Here is a 20,831-nt window from a genome sequence, read left to right as displayed (position 1 = left end):
CATTTTTAAGAGAAGGGGGGGGGGAAGAGGTGTTAGTGATTTCTAATTGTCACTTAAAGGGGTTAAGACGCCACTGCATAAAAATATAAACTTCCATCCTTTCTTTCAATGTGTTTTCATTAAATTGGTTCCCAGCGGTTCCCAAAATCATCGGAGCCACCAGGGCTCTCGAATTCATTACCCGGGGCAACTCGTGTCGTTCAGTCTCTAAGCTACTAGGGTGGCGATTTGAGTATCCCCGTTTGATGAGGGGCTGACTTCTACGAACGAATTAAACTCGTATCACAAGATATCATTGCATTTCACTAATATTTTTTTCGATGAAAAATCATTCAGAAACCTTCAGATTATTTCTTGAAAAATATCTAATTATTGCACACGCTGTATGTGTGTGTGTATATATTTCACACGTGAACGCTTTCAAAATAAATCGAAATTTCGAGAACCACGAGGAAGATTAAAAATAACAGTACGTTGCATGTTTACTCAACTTATGTTGGCCTAATTAAGTACAGTGACAAAGCGAAATGCCGCACCTTAAACAACAGATATATATACAGTACAACGGTTGAAAATTTTGAATATGCGTGAGTCATCGTGACGCCGCATTAGAGCTGAAGAGGCGATTGTAACCAGCCCGGATCAACAAATTTCGAGAAGTGTTCAGTCTAATCACACATATAGACCTCAGCCTCTGAATTACTTTATATCGAAACCGCGACTGATATGAATTGCTACGTATTTCAGTTTCACCTCGCTTTGATGTTTCTATCGATATCTTCGGTAAGTGCATTATTTAATCATTTCTATTATATACAGGGTATACACCAGTTTCCCAAAGTGGGCAATATTACCCGCTGGTTGGCGATGGAATGGTCCAGAGGGGCGATGAAAGCTACTGGTTTAGCATAGGATCCTATGGGTTCACTTGAGTTCGGAGCGATAAGAGAAAAATATTTCTGAAGAAGGGGGCGATGGAACAGAGAAAGTTTGGAAAACTATAGTATAGACAATTTTTTTTAAGTTCCTCCTGTTCTCAGAGCTGTCTACAGCCTTAAATATTTATCAGGATATTGAGTCTTTATGAATGTCTCAATATAGGATGGAGGAGAATTTCTGAAGCACCTTTAAAAACCGTGTACGCGTAGAGACCCTGACGTGAAATTCGTTTCTATGTAATGCTTGTTATGTGTAGTGCCCTCATCTGCACATCAATGTTAATAATTGTGAGTGAAGTGTATAGGTTGTATCGTTGTCGGCCTGTTGCTCTCTGTGGTGAGTCTGCTACTCCTGAAAATAGGAAGAAAGCCAACTTCATTAAAAAAAAGATACGGAAATTTGGCGGGGATGGTGTTTAGTGATTTCTAATTGCCACTTATTCGGTTAAGACACCACTGCATAGCTTCCTGAATGCAGTGAATAAAGCACGTTCATCGGAATGGTCTGAATGAAGAATTAATCCGTCCAATGTTTCTGACGTAATACTGCGTCGGAAGTTCTATGGAAGAAATACAAAACCACATTCTTTCGCTCGTCAACTGTGTTCGCCGTTTTGAGATGAGAATATAATCTTCAGAATTTTTCGTGCGTGTGAGTAGATAATAAAACTTTGTTTTTGAGTGGAAATCTTTTCCCCTTGTTTCTATTCTTTTCTTCGCTTAAGGGGGCCGTGCTTTAGAATAATTTCTTAGAGAGAGTATTTAGACTTGACTAGTGCCTTATCAAATTAGAAATTATATCAAGTACAATATGCAAAGGCAGGAAATTATTGAAATTATTGAAAATATTGGGGAGGGGGGTGGGTAAAGAAAAATATTTTTTATAGGTGTTATCGAGATGGTCACAGATATTGAGTAGTCTTGGCCACATGTACAGGATGCAAGTTTACGTCTATGATAATTCAGCATTAGAAGTTTGCTGGCGGATTATTTAGGCATTCAAAAGTTATCTGTCCATTATATTATACCCAAACAGCTGTTACCCGCGGCTTCACTCGTGTGGATTTGGTTATCTGAATGCTACTTGTTGATGAATCCGCCACCTAAAATTTGAGTCTCCCTCATGACTCCCTTGGGGAATGAATTTTCAGAAATCACGTCGGCGTGATTTCCCTATGTTACCTTTGAACCCCCCTTTTAACACCCTTAAGGGTCGAATTCTGAAAAACCCTTTCTTAGTGAGTCTTTGCGTTATGAAATAAAACTATTTACCAAATTTGATATTCTTAGCTTCAGCGGTTTCGGCTGGGTGATGATGAATTAGGATCTCAGGACATGTTATTTCATATGTAGTTTTTGACAAAATATGTCTTGTGATAATAAATTTCTAATTTATTTGATAAATGTTTCTTTCCACGTCGTCGATTTATGTATGGTGCTAGAATCTAAATGCTCAATCTAAGCGGAGGGGATTGAATTCAGGGGTGTCGGAAGATTAGACCCGTGGTGTTCGGCTTGCGCTCCACGTAAATCTAGTAAGTTCTAAAATCTGTCGTTTAAAAAAAAAAAAGGGAAACAGATGAAGCATCGAATATTTGTCCCTCGGTCGAAAATCTGTTTCCACTTTGGTGGATTCTTGCATTAGGGAAGGAAAAAATACATTTCATTGAAAAAAGTAGTGAGAATTGGAGAAGGGTTGAGAAGTATTTTCGAAGTCCCTTTGACCTATTTGTATCCAGAAGATGAATATTCTATGAAATTTTCAACAAATCGAAGAATTCCCAAAAATTTTGCTTTCAATTTTCCCCTCATTCCTTCATTAAAGCATTCCAAAAAATTTCTAGCTTTGTGTTAAATCAGCGGTTCTCAACCGGTGCTCCACGGAGCCCTTAGGGCTCCTTGTGCACTCTCTAGGGGCTCCGCGGCCGCTCGAGGAAAATGAAAAAACAGTAAAATTTAAAAAATATTATTATAAATATTTTTAAATAGTAAAAATAAATCAGTAACTTTGATGAATAATTAAAAAATTGGTCTACGGGGCTCCTCCATAGAATTTTTTTACTATAAAGGGATCCGCGAGTCAAAAAAAGGTTGAGAACCGCTGTGTTAAATAGTTACGGCTGTAGAAAATTCAAAACTTCTTAAATTCAATTGCAGACAATGGTAAGAATGACTCATCAATATATATATAAGGTGTTTCCTATATTAAGTTAAACATGAATTTTACGCAGAGGAACCATTATTACTCCCTCGATCATTAGCATCAAGCTTAATTTTCTGAGTTCCTATCCAGGGTTCATGAATCACTTGAAGATGTCAGGACGGGGAAGGGGGGGGGTCCGCGAGCTTGAATGAGAACACAATCATCTTATTTTTTTTACATTGTTATATGCAGAATATTATTCTATAAAGGGGATCTGTGGACTTTATATTTTTGGCTAGGGGGAGGATTCCCTAGCCATAGACTTATTAGCCCAAAGGGTCCATGGAGCACAAAAAGCTATGAAACCCTATTTCAGGTGATATCTGTTTTTAAAATGTAATCGTATAATTTACGGTGCCAATAGAAGTCTATGAAGACTTTACAGCCAACAATGTGGAAAAAGTCTCCCCACCGAGGCCCACCATGTTAAAAAAACGCATAATACAACATGCAAAATAACTTGTCAAGGTGTTTAGTTCTAAATTCGGAAAGCAGATGGCCCTACTTCCATGAAATCAAAATGAATTCATGTTATGATTCGGTGAGAAAATATATGCCTTATCTCTATTTTTCCATACACAAAACGATTCGTTTTTCTAGATTTATGGACACGGATTATGCAGAGACAGCAGGGACTGCTTTGTAGGTGAATGCTGTGTGACATACTACCTCGACACCGGTTTCGGAATGTGCAGACCTCTCTCAGAAGAAGGTATAAAAATAAATTATTCTTGAAAAGCATATGCTTTCATTTCACCACATCTCCGATCTAGTGCGAAACCTCCTTTATGTAGTAGTGCAGGCCAACATTTGAACTGATTCATTCAAATTTGTCACAATCGGTTATAATCTGATCTCATTCATTTTCAGGTGAGACATGTGGTTTGTTCCTCAACGTTGGACCTCGAGGATCAGCGGCTTTCGTGAACAAATGTCCCTGTGAGCCTGGACTTCACTGTGTAACTCATTCGGATCTGCTCCGTTTCTCTGTAAGTAGAAATTCCACATTTACAGAGGACGTTCTACAGATCAAAACGGCATCGAATTAAGACAACAGACTAAAGAGATGAGGTCCTCACCATTTAGTAAATAAAAGGAAAATATGAGAACTCGTCGATAGTTGGCGCAGTAGCTAGACAAATGATGCTACTTATTTTCATCATGACTTCTCTCTGGGGTCTCTGCTGGCGAATTTTAGTACAATTTCTAATTTAATAAATGGTGAGCTCCCCATTTGAAGTGTGGGTTATTGTTGTTTGCTGTCATTAAGATAAGTTGGACGCTGGCCTTTATTCTTTTAACTGGGAAGTTCAGTTTCGATAACCTCATATATGAATATTTACACAAATGCAAACACAACAGGCAAATTGCCCAACAAGGTGCCTGAAAAAAGATGCCTATAAAATATATGCATGTCAAATATATCCAAAATACAGCAACCCAATATAAAAGCATATATCACGAAAGAAAAAACTAATTATTAATAATATATTCATGCCCATAAAGAAAAAGATCATGGCTGTCTTATCTTATGGATAGATTCTTGATTTATCTCACTATGTTTATCGTATTTCCTTCAAACCTGTCAATTTTGTTAGAATTCACGACCCCCAGAGGTAAGAGATTCCATTTATAAACAACCCATTAGGGGGAAAACTTCCTGTGGTATCACGGCCTGGAAGTATGCCTTACTAAACGATACTGGTGTCCTCTTGTCGAAGCAGTTGATTGACGGTGTATAAATATCTCATGATTCATCCTATCCATGTCGTTAAAAAATTTAAATACTTTGATCATGTGTCCTCGAAACCCGCGTTCTTCTAATGCAAGCATATTCAGGAAATCAAGTCTCTTCAAAGCTCAAGCCTTGTGTGCCATCAAGAGCAAGCGAAGCACTTCTCTGTAAAAGTTTGCTTCTCTGCACTACATTTGATGCTTGAAACCGACGCAAGTCACTCCATAGAAAACAGCATTTTTTCTTTTTGCGAGATTAATAACGTTTGCACACTGCGCTAGGGGTAGGCCTCAGAGGAATATAATAATCATACATTCCGTACCCTTCATTTATATTGCATGGTAATCATTTTTATCAAACAACCTCGAAGTTCAAAATAGTTCCCTAACTTAGAAGTTTCGGATGGCCCCCTTGGATGATCTGGCTCTTAAGTCGACATTGATATCATATTTATTGTTTCAGTGCCTTTCGAATATTAGAAAAACATGAATTTCTTCATGTGCGGAGTACACAATTTTTTGTGCCTCAGCATGATCATATTTCAGAAGACTGTTCTAGATTTCACTATATTGTAGCGAACTTTTCGCAGTAGAATAAAGTCTTGCAATATAATTTATATTTATATGTAATTTATTGCAGCCGAAGATTCTGATAGACCCAAGATGCGTCCACATGGATCGAGCTTACCCGAAGATCATACAAGATTCAAAGGAGGGTACAGTTCCCATAGATGGTGAGGGCGACGAAGACGATAAGAGCGATTACACTGATGTCACCGCCACCGGATTCACTGACAGCACTTTTACACCTCCCGTTGGAACTGCTTCAAGTATAGTTGACACAACAACTCAAGAGGACAAAATTCCCAAAGATGGCAACAACGGCATTGATGTTACCACCACTGGATCCGCTGAGAGCACCTCTACACCTAACGTTCAAACTGCTCCAAGTAAAACTGATGCAACAACTCAAGAGGACAAAATTACCAAGGATGGAAATGTCACCACCACTGGATCCGGTGAAAGCACTTCAACATTCGTTACGAAAACTATTGGTAGTGCCGACAACACCACGGCACCTTCCATTGAACTGACTTCAACTGAAGAAACCACAACAGCCTGAGCGCACGACAGACACTATTTGAAGGGGGGAGCGAAAAAAAAGTACATCTCTATCTTCAAAAGTGTATTCAATCAAATGCCATTTGTTTAAGAGAGCAAGTACACTTGTAATTTTTATATAAGCACTATCATAGCTAAACTTCTGTAGCTTTCTTGATTATAAAATTAAAATCCTGTAACCGGTATAGGCGTATTTTCACGCCTATTAGGTGTATCAGAATTACAAGAATTTTCCTCAATTTTGAAATCAGATTCGTCACAAGGAGTTAAAAGATTTATTCCAGATACACAAAGTGTGTTAACATCTGCAATTTTTACAATTATTTTTAACATTTGTCAATTTTAATTACAGGAAGCATTCTAACACGAATTTCAACTACACGAAGTGATTCAACGCCTGCCGATTTCAATTATACGAAGTATTTCAACACCGATTTGAATCACCCGAAGTACGAGTAATTAACACCTGCATATTCCGATTACAAGAAGTGTTCTAACGCCTAATTTCAATTACGCGAAGTATTTTAACACGTAATATCAATTGCACGAAGTGTTTTTTACACAATTTCAATTACACGAGGCATTTTTACACCCAATTTCAATTACCATAATTGAAGTGTTTCAGCAACTTATTTTAATTACATAAATTGTTTCAGCAACTTATTTTAATTACATAAATTGTTTCAACAATTAATTTTAATTACACGAAGTGTTTCAAAACCCATCTGTCCAATTACAAAAATAATTTTGACAGCTGTCTATTTCAATTACTCGAAGCATTTTAAACACCTCTTTCAGTTAGACGAAGTGATTTAACACTTGACAATTCCAATCACACGAAGTGTTGATAGCCTGTCCATTTCCATTACACGAAGTGTTAAACACCTATTTCAAACGCCTGCGTATTTCAATTACACGCGAAGTATTTTATCATCTACTTCAATAACATAAACATACAATATTTTTTTATACACTCTTTTCTGCTCAGTAATACATCATAAACCTCATAGACATGAGAAAAAAAAGTCAACTCAACTGATATTCAAACACAAAAGATAAAAAAAAATAATCAATCCATTTCCAATTAACGGAATAACCCTGAGGCAAAAAAAATCAATTATATTAACAACTCGTTCATAACGTAATCAATACAAGACCAGAAAAAAAAACAATATATATACATGGAAAAAAAAACAAAAAACAATTCCATCCATTGTAAAATGCTTAAACGGATATTATTATCCGCTTCAGAAAATCAGAAGAAAAGACTGAAAACCGGCAAAAACAAAAAAAATCCAGAAATAAATGGTAATTGCTTTTTCACAGAATGGCAACACAAATAAATATCGGATTTTTAATGTCAATCCAACTCGAATGAACAACAACAACCATAAGGAGGAGGGCAGCAAAGTGTCTAATTATTTCGGAATTAACACTCTTTACTACCCTCCGGAAGAGTAATTGACTAACGAAAAATTAGATTGAAAAAAGAAAATGAAATAAAATAACAACCGAGAAGATATTGTAGAAAAGAAATGAGAGGAAAAAAGAGAGGGAATCATAACGATTATTCCAGGTAAACGGTAAGTCGATGAGAGGAAAAGCAAATAAGATGATAGTAGAGAGTGTAGGGAATTGAGATGATGGCGGAGAAGAGAGAGAGAAGATACTGCAAACATTATCGATTATGAGCACCTGTTCTTTTTCCCATATTTCTCTTGGAACCAAAAGATCTTTTGCTGTTCACTGTTAATGGACTACAGCTGCCACACACACACACGTACTGTCCTCTAACTCACTAACTGTATATTCTATATACATTATCGAGTTCAATAGCGGCGGAGGAGTAACAAACACACACGCGCACGCACGCACAATGAAATTCACCGTGGCCGGAGTTGTAGCAGTTATTGCATCGTTGGTGGTGAGTTTGAATATTTTACCCAAGTTAATTAATTCTCGGTGAACGTATTCTCTGACGCTGGAGAGGTTCGTCATGAATTCAACACTTTCTGGAGGGAGGAAGGGCGATGGATAAAACAATTATTTATACGCGGTGAATTTTGATCGAATGAATGAATTGGTTTTCTTTGGATTATAAGTGGTTTATGGAAATCTGAGATTTAAGTCCCTGATGGGTTGAAATCTTAAGATTCCGTTTTCTTATTTATAGAAAATGTATGATCGATGGTGTGATCGGATAGATCATCAATGCCGAAGAGGGTTGATGTGGAGAGGTCGTGGTTGACTTTGAGGCTGTGAATTGCCTAGAAATTCGCTATTTCAGATATTCGTCGTTATGGCTTAAAATGACGGATTTAGATAACAAAGAAATCTTTGCCTCCAAGTCCAGTACTGCATACAGGGTGTCCCAAAATTACTGCTAAAACAAGAGGGGTGATAAGATACGTCAAGGCAAAATACTTTTATGATAGGACCTAGGGTTTCAAGTTTATTTTTATCGCATGTTAACATGCAATTTAAGCCACTGGCACCAAAAAGTGGGGGGGGGGGGAAGAGTGAAAATAATAAAACATCCCTTTCCACACACAAACATACTTTTACCTTCTCACGATGTGTGTTCGATCTTTATGATAAGAGCAAGGTTGCCATTTTTTGTGCGACTTCTGAAGTTGGCTAATGTACGTTTCCCTTGAATAAGTAGGTTACTACCCCGAGTTCCATCGGACAAATTGTTTGTTTTTACGCGTTCTCTCAGCTCGTTCATTTCTTCGGTGTACAGTTCTGAGACACAATGCACTATGAGCAGATCTTTAATTGCGTATAGTACGTACAATGAATAATTTGTCAGCCATGACATGTTTCATGTTTGAAAAAAAAGCCGATTACAAACTACTTTGAAAAGGAAGTTTGTGGATGCATCTTTGAAATTTAATGTGTTTCAAATCAACGCAGCATTTCGTGGAGACTATACATGTCAATTTCCATCGCCCCGATCTGAAATGCTTGCTCAGGGCCCCCCCCCCCCACCTAGTGGGAATCACTGAAGGTTTTAACTGAATTTTACCCACTTTCAATGCAGCGTTGCGTTCGTTTTCCTTTGAATCCTCAATAGTTAACTATAAATAGCTAACCAGAATTGTTATACATAGCTATGGCAACCCTAACGATCAAAAGAATCTGATTATCGATGTCTTTGGGATATATATGTAATTATGTATAGGGATCGACATATAGGGGCTGGCTAATGCCCGAATCCTGAATTTCGGATATTGGCCGAGTCGCGTAATTACAATCCCCTATTCTCTTAGTAACACAGGACGCATTATCACGCCGGTGATTGGTTACTGCGAGCAAAAAAGCTAGCAAGACGTCACGAGAGGCGGAGTTTTGGTCGAACCTGAATTTCAAAGTTGATTAACGGAAAATGAAAGCATTTTTTATTGAATCAGTAAATGATAGCTGGGCGCTCGCTTTGCGAGCAGTTATTATTGTCTTCTCGATGCACGTGAACAGCATTTGATTAAATCAGAAACAAAAATGGAAATATTTTTTTAGTAAATCAATAAATGACAGTAAAGATGGAAAACAAAATTTGAATGGGTTTCAGACGAAATCGAATACACAACCTTCGGTATGTAAGTCTAGTACTATAACTATTACTCCAACGGCGGATGTTGGATTCCAGCACAATTAAATGTATCTAGTGTTAAACGTCGCCAGCAAAAATTTCACCAGGAGTGACGTAATGGTTCATCATTCATTTCGGCCAGTCACGGTGCGCTAAATTTCTACAATATAGCTAGAAATGTAGGGAATGTTTATAAGCGGCCGGGTCAGTTGGGCTGGCCACTTCACGAAATAGCCAACTTGGGACTTTAGCAGTGACATTTATAATGTAATGAATTCCTCGTCTTGAATATGAAAGGGTAGGTACGTAATATATTTCCACTGAGTTACAGTTACAGTAGAACCTCTCGATAGCGGACACCCACGGGAACGACGATTTTGTCCGCTAATAGGGAGGTACGATATACAGCCTCGACTTATACGTCTCTCACATTTATACGACGTTTGTCTTCGGTCGCAATTCGTTCTGGTTCCTATACATTTCAATGTTAAAATGTATGTTACTTTGTGTGGGTGTGCAAAAAAGATACTCCGGTGGTTATGCATAATCACCAACCGTCTCGATGTGAAGAAAATTCGATTAAATTTCACTACATTTATCACTTATACCGACGATTATGCATAATTCCCAAATAAAGTTGGAAATTCCAATGATAAAAAATTTGTAATTTTTCTTCTCTTCGTTAAACCAATTGATTATTTTACCTGTACATGATACGTGCACTAGACATATTTCGCAATAAAAATTAAATCAAAATAAGAGTGGAGATGATAGAAACATTCATTACAAAATTATTAGTCTTTTAATGTTGGGTTTTTTTTCACACGTATCAACAAACAAAACCAACATTATCATTGAAATTCACGATCCTCGAAGATAGTCATGTTCAGTTAGTTGAGCAATTAATTGACGATTTATCATATTTACCAACGTGAGCTTGGGATTACACATAATCTTATTTGCATATGACAAATTCTAGGTTTATGACCGAAAATTAATAAGTTAGAGTTTGGAAAGAAAAGATAATTTGCGTGATTTTACTGACCGCTATCGAGAGTGTCCGCAAACGGGGAGTTAAATATAGTGGGACTTCGGTTAAGGAGCTTAATTCGTTCCGCCAACGTGCTCGTTATGCGAATCAAACTTACGCATAGGAAATAATGGAAACTCGGATAATTCGTTCCACAATTAGTCATTCACATGAAAATGACTAATAAAAACGGCATTCAATCAATAATTAAACATATTAATAATTATACACGATGTAATAAAATATATGTAATATAAACACCACCATAAATAAAAGTAAAATAAGATAATGTTTACATATTAACTTACTCTTAACGACAGAGAGAGAGAGGACTATCGTTTAGGACGATTTACAAAGTCACTGTTCGCAAACTTATTATTTTTGCATGATTTTTAAAAGGAACTTTATCCAAATGACACTGGCTTTTCTTAAGATTTCTGAGAAACGGTAAATTGCAGTGTTCGTTAGGGAGATTGCCGTTGATACAGCTTTATTTGGGAGGTTCTTTTCTATAGGTTTCGCAGATTCCCACACAATCTACGCATCTCTCTAATCTCATTTGAAGTGAGGGACTTCTCCTTAGTTCTCTCTCTTCCTCAGACAAGATACCGTCCTCTAGTGACTAATTTGCGACACAATTGCTAGTGAGTGCAAAAGACATTCATCACTTCATCTACCATCAGCTTCTACATATTTTTCACCACTAGTTCTTGAATGACACCCTCATGCACCTCCAGTTCATGGTCTTAACCAAGCACAAAATATCTTCCACAAGTACTGGCTCTTGTTTATGAGCCAACCCCCTTAAAATCACGTTCAATAATACAATCAGTGTATCACAGTGTCGTTATGCGAATCGCTCGTTAACCGAAGTTCCACTGTACATTAAAGTCCTATTCCACTGAAACGGGAATCAGAAAAGTTTCCTTTAACAGAAAGGTGACCGTTAGGAGAGGTTCCACTGTATGAATTTCAACCAAGAACTATCAAATATTTTTCACAATAGCAATATATTTCGTCGCATATATTAATTTATTCCCGTTTCTCATGATTTCCCGTAGGTCAACGCATACGCCACGACACGATGCTATTCACAGAGAGACTGCAAAGAAGGATTCTGCTGTTCCGGAGGAATAACTCCATGGGTTAGAGGCAGCTGCTTGCCTTTAGCTGCAGAAGGTCAAGATACGATATTTACCTTTTTTTTGTCCATTCCTTTCCTAGAATCAAATTTCCAAGAGATTTCTTGCTCCTAGTATCGAGCGTAAACGTGAAAATTCCGGAAAAAAAAGGAACATTGTCTCTCAGCCATTGGGTACAACTGAAATATATGTGAAGGCAAAGGAAAAAAAATGTAAATCGATGTAATTTCCACTCGATTTGCCTTTCTCGTAATACACGGAGGAGGATCGATTCCCCCCCACGGATCGCCTGCGGGATAAAGAGTTTTCCTCTGGGAAAATGTAATTCCTTGTACATATATATATGGTATTGGAACTATGCTCAAATGATTTTCCAGTTAAACTTTAGCATTCCGTATGGTGATCGATTTTTCTATTTCCCCCATCAAAAGGACGAAACTCTGGTTATTTTCGAATGGGTTTTCAACTCTTATAAAGGAGTGCAATTCCATTTTCTCGTATGTCACATCATGTTTTCTCTGCACATGATTAAACTTTAAATATGATCGAGAAGCAAATATAGCTACAATTATTCATATTGTTGACGACGTTGGGAATCTGACAGTCATAGAAAGTTTTTCACGGGTGTCTGACAACCAAATTCGGAGCATACCTCGGAAAACTGGTCTTGCTTGCTTAGATAAGTAATTATCCGGGGTCGCTAGTAGGCTGACTTAAGCGCCCGAGTTGGTTATTTAAGAGCCCAAGTGGCGCCGTGGTAAGATACTCGTCTTCCACTATGAAAGTTACCATCAAGGTCCATTGGTTCGAATCCGGGCACAGAACGTTAAAAGCAAGTTCTTTACCTACCGAGCCTGGGGCGACCATCGATGGATGGAGCCTTCATTTCCCACCCATCTCCTCTGGTTGGAAATTGCCGTATGGCTATATATGATCGGAGTTGGTGTGCGGTAAAGTAGTAGACTGACTTGGCAAAAATTGATTTTTGTCGCCATCTCGTTTCGACCGTGGCGTAAGTTTCGTTGTGCGTCAGCTATAGAAGTCAAGCTTGTAAGATGCCAAAATAGCACGGAAAAACCCGCACTGGATAAAAGCAACGTGGCCATCTATCATTGATTTCTTAATCCTTTTTTAGTCATGTCCTCTTTAGACAAAATTGTTTGCTTGTGCTCCCGCCTTTTTATTTACGCCCCCATGGGCCCCCACAAGGGTGGGGCTGACAGAGCTCCAGTCCAGAGGCCAGGGGTGATTCTCATTATTTTGTGTTTTTTCGTTATTTTATTGAACGATAAGGGGCTGGTGAAAATCCGGTCTAAGAGCCCTGCTTCAGGATGTGGGGACCTTTCCCCCCCCCAAAGATCGAGACTATTTATACTCGTTGAATTGATCTTTTCAGTATGTAAAATGTCATGGCTCTCCTCCCCCCCCCCCCGTGGTTCCCTTAAGGCGCATATACATTTGCGCGCAGATCGTGCAATGAAAGCATTAGCAATTGGTTGTTTTGTAATTTGCACGGTGTTGTGAACGATTATTGAGCTGTTTGAACTGGACCACCTGGGATCCGTTTCTTTAATGAACATAAAGAAAAGAAAGGAATACAAAGGACATTTGTGCACCCACGAACGGATAAGAGCCGCTGCAGGTGGGTCGCACGTTGCAAGATCGGCGTGATAATGCATACGTGCCTTTAGAACATCCCAGGAACACAAGGGCCATATGAGCCGCGGGATGAGAAAATCTTGGAGTACGATCCAGGAAGAGGGCATAGTTGACCTGGGTGGCGATCTTAAAGGCCAATTATAGAGGAGATAGAAAACAAAGTCACTTCGATTTTTATAGTTTAGGGCATGGTCTCCCAAACTTTTTGTTCCATCACCCCCTTCATCAGAAATTTTTTCCTCTCATCGCCCCCACCTCATGTAAACCCATAGGATCCTATGTTAAATCAGTAGGTTCTATCGCCCCCTTGGACCATTCCATCGCCCACCAGGAGGCGATATTGCCCACTTTGGGAAACACTGGTTTAGGGCCTGGAGGAGATGGGAAAACTGTTTTAGTTTGTCCCCCAGATAAAACCCTGACTCCCAATAACTGTCCTGATGGACGCGTAATTAGTCTAAATTAGAATAGTTAATTTTTCAAAGAAATATAGTGACAATTATGGCTCCTTGATAACCCAATATAACTTATCCATCACTACAGCTAATCGCTTTCCCCATTGTTTTATAACGATTAGACGTCACTTTGAACAAAAAAAAACCTGGTTTTGCTTCTCTAAGGAGGACGATGAGTCATTCAGCCTCTCTATGAGCCTTGGCTACTTTCTATGAATGTAAAATATGCGTAAACCTGTAAATGCCTAGTCATGCGTGATGACCATTAGTTTTGATTTATATTTGAGTTTCATATCGTTTTGACAGACTGCACACATAATTTGTTTATTTTACATTGCAGGAGAGCATTGCGATCCAAACGAACCCGTTACGGCGAAATACTTCCTCTACTGTCCATGCCAAAGTGGATTGAAGTGCACTCGTGAAGTATCTAATTCGAATAAGTGCTCACGACAATAATAATATGGCAGGAAAGAGACGATTATGAAATCATGTTTCAAAGTATTGATCGAAATGATTATGATCGATGAGTCTTATGTTGTCTATATTCAGCTATTGATCGAATTTGACACGCACATCAATAAAAAGTAATTTCGTTCACTGGAAAGTATTAAGAACACATTTCATTTTGTATAATGCTATTTACGCACTGCATTATTCATATTTTGTATTACAAAAGGAGGAAATTCCATCTTTCATGTATTACTTTATTTTTGTTTTGTTATATTTGGGCCTAGGGCATATGTTAGACAGAGTATGGATAATTGGAAATTCTCTTGTTTTAGGCTGTTTTTAGCCTTAACTATTCATAAGAAAGCAACAAAACTTTCGTAACGTCTTAACCCTTTCCACGGTTTTATAAATTTTCAATGGACCAGCAGAATAACTGGCACATTAAAAGTAACCAAACCCTCTGTAAAAAATGCCATATAAGAATACTTTATTCTGATTCTATGCTTTTCTCCTATCTATGAAAACAATGAATAGGAAGAGAACACTCCATCTTTTTCTATTGTTTATACTACTGTAGGCATATTCCTTTACTATCCGGAAGGGAAAAAAAGGTATGTTTCAGAAACTATATCTTGTGTTAACAAAATGCGAACAAAAACTGGCATCACCCAATGGCAGTAGATTTGACAGGTTGGAGGGGGATGAAAAACATGGTTTTTTTTGGAGATTTCAGAAAATCTTCAGGCTGTTCATTGCCAAAATGAGATGCATTAAGGAGGTATCTCGTAATTGCCGTAATACAAATCATCAAATTAGGCGATACATCTCGTAAATGCCGGAAAGAAGACATGATATATCATGACAACGTAATACGTTTGCTACATCTCATGATGCGTCACGTGTACAATATTATTCCTTTATTAAGGAAAGAAATTAAAAGAGCAGTAGAAATCATCGCAAGAAATTCATCACAAGAGGGCGTATTTCCAGCAAAACGCGGCATTAGATTTTAGTGCTGATTTCTGTAAGTCAGATCACGTTGAACAAGTGTCGCCTATAATTTTAAATCCTAATTTAATGTTCAAAAATCCACCACAGTACTTTGGAATATTGTACATATGACACATCATGAGATGTAACAAACATTACGTTGTCATGATATATCATGTCTTTTTGAGCACATCCAAAGAGAAATTCCAGTGATTGAGGTCTGGGAAACGTCAGGTCAATCAACATTAAGAAAAAAGTCTGTTACAAAATTCCAAACATATCCAACTTTTCTTAACCCTCACAGCGGCATTGACGAGATATTTCGCCCAACTTGATGTCTTGTATTTTAGCAATTAGGAAACAACTAGCCTCCTTAAAACCCTCTTATTTCGGTAATGACGAGTCCAGCAATCTGTGTGAGGCAGGCTTTGTCCGCAAACATATTTTACATTCTCCTTCATATCAATTGTCACAGGGTGAGGTCAGCTTTCGTTTAAAATTTCTTAACAGAAGTAGAGAGACGGCTCCATTCTCCCTTCCCTTCACCATCCCTTCGGGGTAGTATAGGAAAATGCGTATAGTATAAATAATAGAAAAACCAGAGTATTCTTCTTCCTTTCTTTATTATTATCAGAGTTGGGAAGAACAGCACTATCACCCGCACAAAATCGGTAAAAAAATACTCTTGTATTTGAATTTTACAGAGTTTAGTGATTTCCACTATGACTAATGATGCGGATCAGGGAAATTTCAAAAACCACTTGAAAGGTTAAGAATAGCCTCTTGGTTGAGAATTTTATAACTAAATTTTAACCTCTCAATTTATTCACCCCTATTTTTTAAGTTATCTCTTTAGTAGATTTCTGATCAATATCGTGTTGTTCCCTTCGAAAATAAGACTCTGCCTTATATCAATTCTTGCTTCCAAAAATGCATTAGGGCTTATTTGCGGGGTGTAGGGCTTATATTAGGAGCATCCTGAAAAATCACGCTAAAGCTTATTTTTTGGTAGAATAACTCTTAATAATAATCTTTTTGAAGACGTTTTTGAATGATGGTTACACAAAAATCGACAAAAAAATGGCAACTTCTTAAAACATTTCTTTTGGGTGTCATCGTTTAAAGTAAAAAGGAAATTCAGTTTAGATTTTCAGGGCCAAACAAGGCTGGCATGTGCCAGTGCCCGCTTGAAATACTCATCCCTTCATTCGGTCCTCAGCGTCGAGCTGTACCAGTTGTTTACTTATGCGAGGAATTACACTATAAAAATTTTATAAAAGAACTTTTCTAAAACTTGAAGGAAAAAAAACCAATAAATCTATCTGGTTACATTTGCTCGAATATGCAATCAATACGCTTATTGGTTGCGTTTTTTAAGTTTTATAAATAACTTTTACAGTGTAATACCGGCCATATGTTCGTTTTTTATCATCATCAGAAACGCTGTGAGTAGTACTTTTCTCCGTTTTCTTTGATAAAAGTCAGTCTCAAATTTATCTGTATATGTAGGCGTCCACCTGTCTTTAGACATGCTTGGGTGTTTACGAAAATTTGTTTTCATTATAACTTATTTCAAGTATAAATTCCAATAATATCATTTATTTATATTTTTATTTGATAATAAATTATAACAAAATCATTACCTTTAATATAGTTCAATACATCCGTCATGTGTTGAAACGACATACTAAATGCGTCTCATTGACGAGCTTATTTTCGGGAAAACATGGTAGTTACAGGTGTAAACAACTCAGAATATAAAAGCTGAAATTATATTTGAACACATATACATTTTTTGGTCATTTAATAAGATAAAGCTAGAATCTATACAGGAAAAAAAAAAATCGAAATCTACAGCCACACTAATCCAGTTGCCTCATCCGTCAAGTAAGAAACACCACAGAAAACAATAAAAGGAAAAACCGGAAAAACTTAAGTTTCCCCAATCATCTACAAAAAAATATATATATCTCAAAGAACATTATAGTCAGACCCCAAAAAAAAATAAATAAATCTAATGTTTTTTTGCTTCAACTAAATAACGAGGAGCTTATGAAGGAAAACGGGAAAAAATCCTAAAAAAAAACAAGGACAACTAAAAGAAATGCAGCATGACTAGAAACGATGAAAAACGGCTTTGATACCCATTTACAGTCGTAAGGGAAAAAAAAAAATTTTCCCGTATTTTTTCCCCTTGCAAGGAAAATAAGGAAAAACCGAAAACGAACTGCGGTAAGAAAATAAGAAAGAGTCACCCCCAAGGGTTTTGTTCTGCAAATCATGGCGGCAGTCCCTTAGTTATCTTTCTTACAGTTGAAAAAAATAAAATAATATAAGAATAAAGTATAAGACTTGATAGGAAAAAATAATAATAGGAAAAAAAGGAAACAGAAGTTAGTGGCTGAGTAAAAGCGAGAAAAATGAGATTACATCGGCTCCCGAGTGCAAAATATATCGAGAAGAATTCTTCCCTTGGGCAATGTGATACCGTTGCTGCAATTTTTTCCTTTTTTTTTTGGTACCCTATCTGCATCCTGGATTGAACAAAAAAAAAAAAAAAGAGGAGCCAACGAAAACTACGTAAATTTTTTGCCCAACATTCACCAAAGATGCATAGACTTTTTCACTCCTTCCCGTTTTTCCCAGGTTTTCATATATTTGCCTTTTTAAATGTTTTCCAGGAATTCTCGAGATAAAATATGCCGGTGAAAATCCCCGATAAAACTTTCCCAGGTATCGATGAAATAACTGTACGCAATTATGATGACTAATTGTTGCTCCGTTTATTATGTAGGGTTCCATTTGTGAACTATTATTTATATATTTTCGAGGGTTATTGGGTAAGAAAAATTTTCGCTTACGTATGTACAGTAGAATTTCGTTAATTCGAGTTTTGGACGATTCGAACCTTTACGAACTCCCCTTGCGTTTTATACTAAACTAGCTATAATACCCGGCGTTGCCCGGGATTTCTTCAATAAGGCTTTTTTGGATCACGTGATATCTCCCTCTTTCTTTGAGGGACATGCAAACCGTGTCTAAGTTCACCAACATGGCGACTTCACGAAATAAACATCAAGTTATCCATCTCTGCCTGTTTCTGCTTCAAAAGATGTTTAATTAAAGCTGTGGAATTTTTCGATGTACTTTTTACGGGCCCATAATTAATTTTAAAACAACCTAAACTATATGTGAATTCATGTTTAATATCAAAAGACAATACGGAGATATTAATTTTCATGCTCGAGAAGATATAAATAAAAAGTTGAAATCAATGTGTTATTGCATGGATATCCAACTCGAAAGTAGGTCCGGGTAATCAATTCGTATTTAATTTTCTGGGCTTCGTATCTCTAAGCAAACTCAATATTTCAAAAATCGATTGTTTAATACAATTTTTAAAATTATTGATGTGACAGAAAACTCCACCAAATTTCCGCATTTCTACATTAAAATCGGCAATTCTAACACTGATTTCTATAAGGATCACCATTTCCCTGACCCTCAAAGCGATGCTGATGATGATTATGACGTCATTCAAAAAAACCTCATTACTGGGAGTATTGAAAATGTGGCAAACCATTATAAAGGCATAAATATTATACATATATATACTGACAGCGTTGAAGAAATGACAAACCATTGTAAAGGCATATACACGTCTGAAACGCATTGCTAGGGAACCATGGTAACCAAAGTAAACGTTCGGAAAGTGATTGTTGAGGCCCAAAAACCATTGTTGCCCCACAGTTTTTTTCCCATTTGGGGCACTTGCCCTGCTCTGACGAAATTTTAAAGTAGCCTATCGTTCAAGTCGTTCCCATTTGGCATATATGCAAAATTTGGCGACGATCGATCTAAAATTGTAGATTTGTATAGAGAAAACACACACACACAGAGACAGACAGAAAATCAATTTTATATATATAGATTTAATGTTAAAATTTCCTGTTTAATTCGAACTTTTTTTTCGAATTTTTGGTATAATTTGAAGTTGGAGGTGAAAAATTATGATTTTTTTATTAGCAAATTTAGTTTCGAAAAAAATCGTCAAGAATCCAGAATACTTTTCCCGATCGAGTTGTTACAGAACAAATTTTGTTTAAAGATTAATAAAAGATTGAAAATTGTGTTTTTTGTGTGTCACTTTAACATTGTTCAGCTGGAGTGCATCGAAACTGTACCACTTAAATTCCGATTATGCTTTTCAAGCTATAGGGATCAAGATGTAGCATTCTGAATCCGAATCTTTTTGTCGTCGTTTAAGACTACGGAAAGTACCGGAAAGTTCAGATTGAAATACGTTAATGGAAGTAAACAGTCAAACCTTCTCTTTTTCGAAAAAGCCATTTCTCGAAAAATGAAAAATTCCTTGCATTTACTGTACTAAATCAATGCATTTTCATCTCTGTCTCGAAGTAATTTTCGAAAAACTATCTCAAAGACCAAGCCCAATGATAGAAAAAGGAAACATAGAAATTCCTTTTCTTTCGGGCAAATCTTGCTTTTCTCTTGAGGTGAAAGAAACTGATAAGAAAGGATTATTCGTATTACAGTCCATTGCGTTCATGAATCTTGTCAATCATAGGTGGTTACTATGATTGACATAAGGTGGATAGCTTTTCAGCGTGGCAACAAGTCAGCCAACAGGCAATTCAAAATTAGTTCAAGAGAGCTGCGGGTTTCAAATCAGTTATCTCATTCATGAAGGATCTGTGATGGTTCACTTAAATTTCAACAATTCTCAGAATAATGTTGAAAGTGCAATTTCAACATTAGGGCATTATTAAAAAACACTTGAAGCTAGAAATTTCATTTTCCGATTTTGTGGAAATGGGCGAAGCTCACTACATACTAGCAGCACCTTGACTGTGATACCGAAATTATTGCTGATGTATGGCCGACCAGGGTAACGAAAATACAGTATATGCTCCAGAACACAGTTTCTAACCTTTTTTGTCGCATCGCCCCCTTCTTCACAAATTGTTTTCTCCCATGGCCCCCAACACAATCTAACCCATAGGATCCTATGTTATACCCGTAGCTTCTACCGCTCCCCCTGGAACTTCCATCGCCCACGTTGGGAATCACTGCTCCAGAAGAATTAGAAAAATGTAACGGTGATAAATGCTTGAACGCATGCTGTAAAAGCGTTGCACCATTTTCTGCAGTCAACTGAGAAGATAGGGCCCGAAATATCTGCAGCTTTTGCTACTATGGATGGAATTGTGAAGGCTCAGCGAGCAAAAAATATGCATCAGCCTAATGTTACGGATTATTTTAAATAAGGAATAGAATTGAATTGAACACAAAAAATTCGAACGTATGCATACAGTAGTTAATGTATATGTATGCAGTATAATTGAACATTTTTGATTGTGTAACTTAACCAATAATTTCATTAGTATGTAGTAAAGCATAATACAGTATTTTATAGTTTTATCGATTGAATTTTTCACCATTTCTGGCATGTTTTTTCCTTCTTTAGGAAAAACTATTTCTCGAAAACTCTC

The 20,831-nt window shown here is 37.1% G+C and overlaps 3 protein-coding genes across 6 annotated transcripts in view; 2 read left to right on the top strand and 1 right to left on the bottom strand.

Annotated features, from left to right (window-relative positions):
• The window catches only part of LOC149087910 (voltage-dependent calcium channel subunit alpha-2/delta-3-like), a 323,210-nt gene that overhangs the window by 233,488 nt on the left and 68,891 nt on the right, over positions 1-20,831 (bottom strand). The window lies entirely within an intron of this gene.
• Positions 580-6,221, top strand: LOC149087912 (uncharacterized). Its single transcript, XM_089242539.1, has 4 exons — positions 580-783; positions 3,742-3,853; positions 4,012-4,130; positions 5,516-6,221. Exons 1-4 carry the CDS (start codon positions 727-729, stop codon positions 5,996-5,998), a joined length of 771 nt encoding a protein of 256 aa, XP_089098665.1. The 5' UTR covers positions 580-726; the 3' UTR covers positions 5,999-6,221.
• Positions 7,743-14,482, top strand: LOC149087911 (U8-theraphotoxin-Hhn1c 3-like). Its single transcript, XM_089242526.1, has 3 exons — positions 7,743-7,921; positions 11,681-11,798; positions 14,216-14,482. Exons 1-3 carry the CDS (start codon positions 7,874-7,876, stop codon positions 14,332-14,334), a joined length of 285 nt encoding a protein of 94 aa, XP_089098652.1. The 5' UTR covers positions 7,743-7,873; the 3' UTR covers positions 14,335-14,482.

Source organism: Pholcus phalangioides, unplaced genomic scaffold, assembly GCF_987345545.1.
Source record: "Pholcus phalangioides strain wild (caught in Gottingen) unplaced genomic scaffold, Ppha-v1.0 ptg000003l_1, whole genome shotgun sequence".
Taxonomy (NCBI): domain Eukaryota; kingdom Metazoa; phylum Arthropoda; class Arachnida; order Araneae; family Pholcidae; genus Pholcus; species Pholcus phalangioides.
Note: the sequence above shows the minus strand (reverse complement) of the source record. Positions and strands in the feature narration are given on the sequence as shown.